The sequence below is a fragment of the Orcinus orca genome, chromosome 7 (assembly GCF_937001465.1).
Source record: "Orcinus orca chromosome 7, mOrcOrc1.1, whole genome shotgun sequence".
NCBI classification, from domain to species: domain Eukaryota; kingdom Metazoa; phylum Chordata; class Mammalia; order Artiodactyla; family Delphinidae; genus Orcinus; species Orcinus orca.
In genome coordinates this window covers 114,417,683-114,430,018 of record NC_064565.1, presented here as the reverse complement: position 1 = coordinate 114,430,018, position 12,336 = coordinate 114,417,683, and the positions used below count along the sequence as shown (strand labels likewise).

Sequence of the window (12,336 nt, the reverse complement as noted above, 5' to 3'; positions counted from 1 at the left end):
CTAGGGGAGGAGAGCCTGGTCCCAGTGGGGAAGAATACAGGGTCTCTTGAAGAGGATGAGAAACCATAAGGTCAGGTTAGGGTGCTCTTTGTCCACATGATCAGTAAGGTCACCCACAATTACCCTGGGAGGTTGCTCAATTAATATTTGATTGGAGATTGGTTCAAGATGGCAGAGTAGAAGGACGTGCGCTCACTCCCTCTCATGAGAGCACCAGAATCACAACTAACTGCTGAACAATCATCGACAGGAAGACACTGGAACTCACCAAAAAAGATACCCCACAACCAAAAACAAAGGAGAAGCCACAATGAGATGGTAGGAAGGGCGCTATCACAATAAAATCAAATCCCATAACTGCTGGGTGGGTGACTCAAAAACTGGAGAACACTTATACCACAGAAGTCCACCCACTGGAATGAAGGTTCTGAGTCCCGTGTCAGGCTTCCCAACCTGGGGGTCTGGCAATGCGAGGAGGAATTCCTAGAGAATAAGACTTTGAGGGTTAGTGGGATTTGACTGCAGGACTTCGGCAGGACTGGGGGGAAAAGAGACTCCACTCTTGGAGGGCACACACAAAGCAGTGTGCGCATCGGGACCCAGGGGAAGGAGCAGTGACCCCATAGGAGACTGAACCAGACCTACCTGCTAGTGTTGGAGGGTTTCCTGTGGAGGGAAGGGGGTGGCTGTGGCTCACCATGGGGACAGGGACACTGGAAACAGAAGGTCTGGGAAGTACTGCTTGGCATGAGCCCTCCCAGAGGCCACCGTTAGCCCCACCAATGAGCAGGTAGGTTCCAGTGCTGGGTTGCCTGAGGCCAAACAACCAACAGGGAGGGAACCCAGCCCCACCCAGACAAGCAGATAAGCGGATTAAAGTTTTACTGAGCTCTGCCCACCAGAGCAACACCCAGCTCTACCCACCACCAGTCCCTCCCATCAGGAAACTTGCACAAGCCTCTTAGATAGCCTTATCCACCAGAGGGCAGACAGCAGAAGCAAAAAGAACTACAATTCTGCAGCCTGTAGAAGGAAAACCACATTCACAGAAAGACAGACAAAATGAAAAGGCAGAGAGCTATGTACCAGATGAGGAACAAGATAAACCCCAGAAAAACAACTAAGTGAAGTGGAGATAGGCAACCTTCCAAAAAGAATTCAGAATAATGATAGTGAAGATGATCCAGGACCTCAGAAAAAGAATGGAGGCAAAGATTGAGAAGATGCAAGAAATGTTTAACAAAGGCCTAGAAGAATTAAAGAACAAACACCTAACAGAATTAAAGAACAAACAAAGAGATAAACAATACAATAACTGAAATGAAAAATACACTAGAAGGAATCAATAGCAGAATAACTGAGGCAGAAGAACAGATAAGTGACCTGGAAGACAGAATGGTGGAATTCACTGCTGCAAACATAATAGAGAGAAAAGATTGAAAAGAAATGAAGACAGCCTAAGAGACAACTGGGACAACATTATACACAACGACATTCACATTATAGAGGTCTCAGAAGGAAAAGAGAGAGAAAAAGGACCGGAGAAAATATTTGAAGAGATTGTAGTCGAAAACTTCCCTAACATGGGAAAGGAAATAGCCACCCAAGTCCAGGAACTGCAGAGAGTCCCAGGCAGAATAAATCCAAGGAGAAACATGCTGAGACACATAGTAATGAAATTGACAAAAACTAAAGACAAAGAAAACTTATTGAAAGCAACAAGGGAAAAATGACAAATAACATACAAGGGAACTCCAATAAGGTTAACAGCTGATTTCTCAGCAGAAACTCTACAGGTCAGAAGGAAGTGGCATGATATATCTAAAGTGATGAAAGTGAAGAACCTACAACCAAGATTACTCTACCTGGCAAGGATCTCATTCAGATTCGATGGAGAAATCAAAAGCTTTACAGACAAGCAAAAGCTAAGAGAATTCAGCACCACCAAACCAGCTCTACAACAAATGTTAAAGGAACCTCTCTAAGTGAGAAACACAAGAAAAGAAAATGAGCTACAAAAACAATTAAGAAAATGGTAATAGGAACATACATATGGATAATTACCTTAAATGTGAATGGATTAAATGCTTCAACCAAAAGACACAGGCTTGCTGAATGGATACAAAAATAAGACCCATATATATGCTGTCTACAGGAGACCCACTTCAGACCTAGGGACACATACAGACTGAAAGTGAGGGGATGGAAAAAGATATTCCATGCAAATGGAAATCAAAAGAAAGCTGGAATAGCAATACTCATATAAGATAAAATAGACTTTAAAATAAAGAATGTTAAAAGAGACAAGGAAGGACACTACATAATGATGAAGGGATCAATCCAAGAAGATATAACAATTATAAATATATATGCACCCAACATAGGAGCACCTCAATACATAAGGCAACTGCTAACAGCTATAAAAGAGGAAATCACAACACAATAATAGTGGGGGACTTTAACACGTCACTTACACCAATGGACAGATCATCCAAAATGAAAATAAATAAGGAAACACAAGCTTTAAATGACATAATAGACCAGATAGATTTAATTGATATTTATAGGACATTCCATCCAAAAACAGTAGATTACACTTTCTTCTCAAGTGTGCACAGAATATTCTCAGGAATAGATCACATCTTGGGTCACAAATCAAGCCTTGGTAAATTTAAGAAAACTGAAATCATAACAAGCATATTTTCCGACCACAACACTATGAGATTAGAAATCAATTACGGAAAAAAACGTAAAAAACACAAACACATGGAGGCTAAACAATATGTTACTAAATAACCAAGAGATCACTGAAGAAATCAAAGAGGAAATCAAAAACTACCTAGAGACAAATTACAATGAAAACATGATGATCCAAAACCTATGGGATGCAGCAAAAGCAGTTCTAAGACGGAATTTTATAGCAATACAAGCCTACCTCAAGAAACAAGAAAAACCTCAAGTAAACAATCTAACCTTACACCTAAAGGAACTAGAGAAAGAAGAACAAACAAAACCCAAAGTTAGTAGAAGGAAAGAAAACATAAAGATCAAAGCAGAAATAAATGAAATAGAAACAAAGAAAACAATAGCAAAGATCAATAAAACTAAAAGCTGGTTCTTTGAGAAGATAAACAAAATTGATAAACCTTTAGCCAGACTCATCAAGAAAAAGAGGGAGAGGACTTAAATCAATAAAAAAAAAATGGAGAAGAAAAGAAAAAGGAGAAGTTACAATATACACTGCAGAAATACAAAGCATCCTAAGAGGCTACTACAGACAACTCTATGCCAATAAAAGGGACAACCTGGAAGAAATGGACACATTCTTAGAAAGGTATAACCTTCTAAGACTGAACCAGGAAGCAATAGAAAACAGGAACAGACGAATCACAAGTAATGAAACTGAAACTATGATTAAAAATCTTCCAACAAACAAAGTCCAGGACCAGATGGCTTCACAGGTGAATTCTATCAAACATTTAGAGAAGAGCTAACACCCATCCTTCTCAAACTCTTCCAAAAAATTGCAGAGGAAGGAACACTCCCAAACTCATTCTATGAGGCCACCATCACCCTGATACCAAAACCAGACAAAGATACTACAAAAAAAGAAAATTACAGACCAATATCTCTGATGAATAGAGATGCAAAAATCCTCAACAAAAGACTAGCAAACCGAATCCAACAACACATTAAAAGGATCATACACCATGATCAAGTGGGATTTATCCCAGGGACGCAAGGATTCTTCAATATATGCAAATCAATCAATGTGATACACCATATTAACAACTTGAAGAATAAAAACCATTTGATCATCTCAATAGATGCAGAAAAATCTTTCGACAAGATTCAACACGGATTTATGATAAACACTCTCCAGAAAGTGGGCATAGAGGGAACCTACCTCAACATAATAAAGGCCATATACAACAAAACACCAGCAAACATCATTCTCAATGGTGAAAAACTGAAGACATTTCCTCTAAGATCAGGAAAAAGACAAGGATGTCCACTCTCACCACTATTATTCAACACAGTTTTGGAAGTCGTAGCCATGGCAATCAGAGGAGAAACAGAAATAAAAGGAATACAAATTGGAAAAGAAGTAAAACTGTCACTGTTTGCAGATGACATGATACTACACATAGAGAATCCTAAAGATGCCACCAGAAAACTACTAGAGTGAATCAATGAATCTGGTAAAGTTGCAGGATACAAAATTAATGCACAGAAATCTCTTGCATTCCTATACACTAGCAACAAAAGATCAGAAAGAGAAATTAAGGAAATAACCCCATTCACCACTGCAACAAAAAGAATAAAATACCTAGGAATAAACCTACCCAGGGAGACAAAAGACCTGTATGCAGAAAACTATAAGACACTGATGATAGAAATTAAAGATGATGCCAACAGATGGAGAGATATACCATGTTCTTGGATTGGAAGAATCAATATTGTGAAAATGACTATACTACCCAAAGCAATCTACAGATTCAATGCAATCCCTATCAAATTACCAGTGGCATTTTTTACAAAGCTAGAACAAAAAATCTTAAAATTTGTATGGAGACACAGAAGACCCCAAATAGCCAAAGTGGTCTTGAGGGAAAAAAACGGAGCTGGAGAATCAGACTCCCTGACTTTAGACTATACTACAAAGCTACAGTAATCAAGACAACATGATATTGGCACAAAAACAGAAATATAGATCAATGGAACAGGATAGAAAGCCCAGAGATAAACCCATGCACCTATGGTCAACTAATCTATGACAAAGGACACAAGGATATACAATGGAGAAAAGACAGTCCCTTCAATAAGTGGTGCTGGGAAAACTGGACAGCTACATGTAAAAGAATGAAATTAGAACACTCCCTAACACCATACACAAAAATAAACTCAAAATGGATTAGAGACCTAAATGTAAGACAGGACACTACAAAACTCTTAGAGGAAAACAGGAAGAACACTCTTTGACATGATTCACAACAAAATCTTTTTTGATCCACCCCTAGAGTAATGGAAATAAAAACAAAAATAAATACATGTGACCTAATGAAACTCAAAAGCTTTTGCACAGCGAAGGAAACTACAAACAAGACAAAAAGACAACCCTCAGAATGGGAGAAAATACTTGCAAGTGAAGCAACAGACAAATGATTAATCTCCAAAATATATAAACAGCTCATGCAGCTCAATATTAAAAAAACAAACAACCCAATCCAAAAATGGGCAGAAGAACTAAATAGACATTTCTCCAAAGAAGACATACAGATGGCCAAGAAGCACCTGAAAAGCGGCTCAACATCACTAATAATTAGAGAAATGCAAATCAAAACTACCATGAGGTATCACCTCACACCAGTCAGAATGGGCATCATCAGAAAATCTATAAACAACAAATGCTGGAGAGGGTGTGGAGAAAAGGGAACCCTCTTGCACTGTTGGTGGGAATGTAAATTGATACAGCCACTATGGAGAACAGTATGGAGGTTCCTTAAAAAACTAAAACTAGAATTACCATATGACCCAGCAATCCCACAACTGGGCATATACCCAGAGAAAACCATAATTCAAAATGACACATGTACCCCAATGTTCATTGCAGCACTATTTACAATAGCCAGGTCATGGAAGCAACCTAAATGCTCATCGACAGACGAATGGATAAAGATGTGGTACATATATACGATGGAATATTACTAAGCCATAAAAGGGAATGAAATTGGGTCATTTGTAGAGACGTGGATGGATCTAGAGACTGTCATACAGAGTGAAGTAAGTCAGAAAGAGAAAAACAAATATCGTATATTAACACATATATGTGGAACCTAGAAAAATGGTACAGATGAACCGGTTTGCAGGGCAGAAATAGAGACACAGATGTAGAGAACAAATGTACAGACACCAAGGGGGGAAAGTGGCAGGGTGGGGGTGGGGGTGGGATGAACTGGGAGACTGGGATTGACATATATACACTAATATGTATAAAATAGATAACTAATAAGAACCTGCTGTATAAAAAAATAAATAAAACAAAATTCAAAAAAAATTTGATTGAATGTATACATTCATTAATTAATAATTCCATTCTTGGGCTTGGTCTTTTGGGAAATTTCTACCAACCCCATACAAGTGCATAATCAAAATGCCAGACTAATTTTTATTATTGTTGTATGTCTTCTGGTTGACTTGATTATAATTATGATAAATCATTAGCATATGAATAAGATGTGAATCCCAGAAAGAATAATATAATCACAGGAAGTGAAATGTGTCTGACATTTAGCCTGCTTCAGACGACTTTCCCGTATCCGTTTTCTTGAAGCAGAAATCAAAATCCTTCATAAAGGATGTGGGGACCCATAAGGTGGCATGGCCCTCTGGGTGTGACCTGGTCTGGACTAAACAAGCCAACTCGCAGAAGGAGTAGGAGAAAAGTCACTAGAATGGACCCAGGGCCATCTTTGGTGGGTGAATTAAGAGTGGTCTATTCCTTCCTCTGTGGGCATCCTTGAACTGACCACCAAATTTCTTCCATCCATCACAGGAAGTTACCTTGAGGACATTGCTCAACACACAAGGTCTTAGGTTGATATCTACGCTTGGGGATTGCTCCCCTGATGTGTTTGGAATGACTCAAACTGTTTAGGTCTGAATACATGGAGAATTGAAGATAACTACTTTGGGAGATACATATTTTCCTCACCCATATATTTTCATGCAGAGGGACCTCCATCCAAATCAGGTCCCTAGGTATCCCCCCCACTGCTACTCCGGGTAGGGGAGTGACATAGCCAGTTGATGACTTTGGCCTTGCCCAGCCAGTCCTTTCCTGCTCCTCCGCTGGGATCTGCTCCTTGCAGGGTGCTAGTGCTCTGGTGTCCACTGTCAGCCACATGCCTAGGCTAGGGCTAGGCAGATGGGGGCCAGCAGTCATCCAGGGCTGCCTCTGTCCGGGTGGGTTCATCTGTCTCTTTCTGGGGCTCAGCATAAGGAGGCCCATGGTGGCTGCACCCCTAAGCCACATCTTTCAACTTGGCTTTCATCACCAACGAAGCTGATATTTTGATCTCTCTATTTACCTAATTCTTGTGTCTGTCTCTCAACTGGACTTGGCCAAGATACAAGAAAATCCCAGCAAAAACTTTCATGTAAAACCACCAGCTTCACCTTTTTCAGTCAAATCTGCAAAATGCAGCATCTCAGGTAGGAACATCATATACGCATTTGTCGGGCAGGGCATCGTTGAGCAGCAACACTGACTGTCAGCTACAGACAGAAGGTGCATGTGCAGTTTTTAATCCTGAGCCTTAGTGATGAGGCTTAATCCAGAAAGGACTTGTTTCCTGGTCTCTTCGACCCTGCTGTACCTTACCGGGATTATCGCCCAACTGCCTACTCATGTGAAATTAAACAAAACCAATAGGGTCTCACTGTGTGTTCATTTCGTACAGAGTACCTGTCAGCCTAGAAGGCGGGGTTGATTTTCTCATTACTTACAAGAATTTGATTTATCCGGGCTTGCTTTAAATAACGACAAAGGCCAATACACACTACTCTATATAAAATAAACAACAAGGATTTACCGTATAGCACAGGAAGTATATTCAATATCTTGTAATAATCTATAATGAAAAAGAATCTGGAAAAGAAAGTTTTATATATATATATACATACATATGACTGAATATATATATATATGTATCTGAATCACTTTGCTGTATACCTGAAACTAACACAACATTGTAAATCAACTATACTTCAGTAAAAGAAAAAAATAATGACAAAGGCTACCGTGAGCAAAATAATCTTCACTACTCCAGGATTTCAGTTTGCCAAACTTGACACTTTGAGGCTCTTCCACAACTAAATACTGCTGAAATACCAAGCTAATTAAAGAACTTTTTAAAATTATTTATACTAAATTCAACCTTTCACTCTAATGATGAAATGGGCTGTATGATTAAAGTAAGTCTTGTTGTCTACAGCCTGTCATTTCCTTTATGGGAAAATTTCCAAGCGGCAGCACGTGCTCCTAAGAATATCCAAACAGCAAAGGCCATTTTTGAATGAGCTGATGTGAACGTACCTACGGGTATTAATGTGAGCTTTATCACAAACTGGACAGTCAACAGAATGAAAGTCATTTCAAGTCAACATCAGTCACGAAACAAGAGAGAAAGGTGAGAAAGCACAGCACTATGTTAAAGTGCTTTATAGACTTAGCAAAAGAAGCATGAGATATTTCGATTAGTACCTATTTCTTATATGATCCAATAGGAAAGGTGAGAGATTCTGAATTAATCACAGGTCAGTTAACTTAGAAAGGCAATTATTCTGTAGTAACAGCTTCTCCACTAGACATAGGTTCCATTTAGAATCTGCATTTCTAAAACAGCATCACAGGGGTTTTTTCCTCCCTGCCGCTGATAACCTACAAAACACAGAAGGCTCAACGCTTGTTGACAGGGTGTAAAAGAAGGACTATCAGCTTTGCAAACAGACAGACTGGAATTTAAGCCTCATCTGCTACCCCTTGTGAGGTGTGGAAACAGGGCAAGTTATTTAACTTAAGTGAGCTTCAATTTCCAGCAAAAAACCTGGTGTGAGCCAGAGTGCAGTTTCAAAGTCACTGAGAAAGTATAAAGACCCCCAGCTGCGAGTGGAGTTGGGCACTGAAGGCGCTCTCCCTTCCCAGGAACTTACTCCCTGCAACTCACCCATTTGATCCAACTCTCGATCTCCTCCTCAGGCAGCCGGGACACTGTGCGGGGTAAGAAGCGCACCAACTTTTCCTTGATGATGGATGACGTCAGGGCATCCTCCACCTCCACCAGGCTGGCGATCACATCGGCAATCTGCCCTGAGCCTTCCACCACCACACAGGGAATTTTACTTTTGACGGAGGTACTGATGGCCTGGGAGAAGGGAGATAGAGTTGACCGGGTGATCAACAGAACCCAGCTCAGGACCGAGGTTCTAATCACATCGACACATCTCTGCACTTCATCATTTGGCGGGGCAATGGGGGCGGGGGGGCGGCGGGGCGTTATTTTCAATCAGAAGGAAACCAAATGTTTGCAACCACTTTAAGCATCAGAAATGTAAGCTAGTTGTCTGACATCCTATGTTAATACCAAACTCCATAATGAGGACACGTGTGACTGGCAAGTTTTCCATAAATAAGTGCAGTGGTTGAGAGTCCGCCTGCCGATGCCGCGGAGTGGCTGGGCCCGTGAGCCATGACCGCTGAGCCTGCGCGTCCGGAGCCTGTGCTCCACAACGGGAGAGGCTGCGGCAGTGAGAGGCCCGCGTAACGCAAAAAAAAAAAAAAAATCCTTCTATACAAAATCGATCATTCCCAATACTGACATCGTAGATTTGAGTGACAGCTCTTAAGATGGTACTCAACATTGTCGTTGATAGCTTTTCTGATGGAGGTTAACAATATTCGTACTTTTAAGGTATGAAAATACCTTCACAGCAGCAGCCATACATTTTTTGTTATGTTGACTCACATATTTCCGTCCTCAAATAATTTCCCTTGCTCCTTCCATTGAAAGAAAAGAAAAATATATTTGCTTTCTGGATAAACACCTACCACATTTTTATTTCCTTGATAAAAATCAGAGACCAGCATAGGAGAACCAGGTACGAAAAATTTTAATCACTTGACAACAAAACAGAGTGATGTACATGTGGGTACAGAAGAAACTGTGAAGCCCCTTCCTTTAGCCAGGAGTGATGTCTTCCTGAGAGAAGACATTGGCCATAAGGAGTGTGGTGCTTTCATCCAATCAGGGTGAGATCCATCTTCACCTCACTACCTGTGCTACAGGTGGGTGTAGGGGCTGCGCTGGGGCGGAAGTGGGGATGATGAGAGAGTGAGCTGAAGGATGAAGTGTTCAGCAGGCGGGCTCTCCTCCCTCGCTCCTCTCTCCTGTGGGTTCTGGGTGGTGAACTGGCTGAACAGACCTTGTGGGAAATGCTATAGACGTGCAGTACTCTAGGCCAGGACCAGCTTGCTGGAAACCATCATTCTCAATCTAAAATCTGAGAGAGAATAAATGGAACCATGTTCGATTACGTTTTCTCCATCCCTCTTCCTCTGTAATGTGACTGCTTCTTCAAGCATTTCCATACTGACTGTTTCACACTGAAAAGAAATCTCTATTTTAATTTCTCTCTGAAAAGTCTTTAGGTGCTTAATAAATACCTGTTGATGAATGAATGCACGTTGATGAATGATGGATGAATGAATCATTGTTATAGAAAAGAATAAACAGAGAGAAGCATTAGATTATGATTCCAAATAACTCTGCCAGAAATTTCCTGTAACTCCAGGTGTATATGGTCATGGGGTGGCCATGGTTTTCCAACATACGCGCTGATTATGATCCCTAAGTCCTGTGAGTTCATGTCAAGCCTTCTCTTTGGCAGGTTGATGGCCAAAGAGAGCAGTAAGTGCATGGACTATTCATGTTGCTACAAACTCTCTTCCTAAATTTTCTCAGCTGAGGAAACAACTTCAGCCTATTAGGGCCACACTGTGTGATTGGGGAATGCTACCTATTTGCTGTAGAAAAGAAATGAGTCGTGTTAGATTAGGTGAACCCCAAAGCCCTGAAAATGCAAATTTGTGGAGCAAGCTCGTTGACTGATCTTCTAGAAAACCAAACCAAGACTCACTTTCAAAGTCTCCTTCCCACCTCCTTGGGCAAAACACACAATGGGGATCTTGCCACCGTAGTTGGAATCTGTAAAATATAAAACGTAAATCTTATTCTGGGCACATTAGAAATATTCACCTGCCTCAAGGAAGTGGTGGACCCCGTGAGCCCAGGGTGTGGGGTGCTGCTGCAGATCTCACAGACCTGACCATCTACCAGCTGATCACAGTGGATGCACCCCTGTCCTCCAAACCAGTAACAGCATGACACGGGTCACACTGCAAGTTTTTACTGATATTTAAAATGCAAAGTCTGTGAATGACTGACTTTTGCTAATATACATTGGGCCAGGTTCTTAGAATAATTGCACTTTCACTCATTCGCATAATCCTATGCTTTCTTGAGTGGGTGAAAAGTTTGCATAACTATGTGTTCTTTCCAGTGAGAGTATTGCATGTATCAATGTCTTCCTTTGTATACATCCCATTGAGAAAGGAAAAAGGTTGAGATTATCTCCAACAAGTCCCTGTGATGGAGTCTATCACTAGATCACGAGGTAATCTGGTTCCACAACAGGACACATCTCAACAATAGGAAGAGAGAGAGTTATTTATCACTTGCCATAGCAAATAAAGGCTTTCACTCAACTGCTGCATTCTCCCCTTGAAACCAATGTTTTAGGTGGTTCTAGTATATAGAAGTAGCCAATAACCAAAGAAGTAAACCACCTAACTGTTAAGCTAGTGGGTTGGTTTTTATCGCTTCTATCCTAGCTAACCACATTGCTCTGTCAGCGCAAATTTGCCATTGTGAACTTTAATTTGTTCTTAAATGCTGTCGAGCAGAATGGACAGCAGGTTCTCTATACTGGGTGGGACAAACCAGGGTAGGACAAGGCAGCCTTTGTCAGTGCTCCAGCACGTTGAAGGGTACATATCAGAGTAACCTTGGCAGGCGCACCTCTAGTATATTAAAGAAGAGATATAACAGCTCTTCTTTGGCAATACAACATCTAACGGGGTGAGTTCACCATTCTTTACTCAATAATTGGGAGCTATTGTCGGTGGTGCTGCTGCTACTCTTGTTAGTATGTCTGTCTAAGGTCCCACCTCCTAAACACTGACCTTGAATAGTGCGCTCGGAGATGTACTTCTCCAGCTGGTTACGGAGCTTTGCCTCAACTGTGGGGTGCCCATGGCAGCCGTTGTCCACAAGCAGCAGGTGGGTGTGATTGTTGTCCAGGATGTACAGAGGGTCTCTCTTGAAGTCATCCATAATGTACTGAGCTGAAAAATATCCCTGAAAAGCACAGAGAAACTTGTCTTTGAGATTTATTTGTTGGCCAAAACGCATGACGACATTTTCACGGGTTCATATTAAGGCTGACCCTTTGGGTTCAACTGATGCTCTTCCCAGATTCCTAAGTGCAGAAGGGTCTTAGAGATCTTATAGTACAGGCCATCATTTTAAATATGAAGAAATGAAGGCTCAAAATGGTTGCATCACTTTCTTACTGTCACATAAATGACCAGTGGCAGTGTAAGAATCAGATTCTAATCCATTTCTTGTTCCATTGTCCTGTGCTCTTTAGTATAAATTCATTGAAACTGATAGCATTCAGGAAAGTGTGTGTGTGTGTGTGTGTGTGTGTGTGTGT

The 12,336-nt window shown here is 40.9% G+C and overlaps 1 protein-coding gene across 3 annotated transcripts in view; it reads right to left on the bottom strand.

Annotated features, from left to right (window-relative positions):
• TRPM8 (transient receptor potential cation channel subfamily M member 8) overlaps nt 1–12,336 on the bottom strand; it is a 117,012-nt gene that overhangs the window by 67,738 nt on the left and 36,938 nt on the right. For 2 of the 3 annotated variants that reach the window (XM_049712392.1, XM_033424780.2), the window contains exons 7-9: nt 11,804–11,978; nt 10,699–10,766; nt 8,730–8,927 (exon numbers count right to left, since the gene is read on the bottom strand). In XM_049712392.1, coding sequence (XP_049568349.1) covers nt 8,730–8,927; nt 10,699–10,766; nt 11,804–11,978 — 441 coding nt within the window. Of the gene's footprint in view, nt 1–8,729; nt 8,928–9,656; nt 10,166–10,698; nt 10,767–11,803; nt 11,979–12,336 lie in introns of those variants that run through there. The other variant, XM_049712393.1, reaches the window with a different exon arrangement.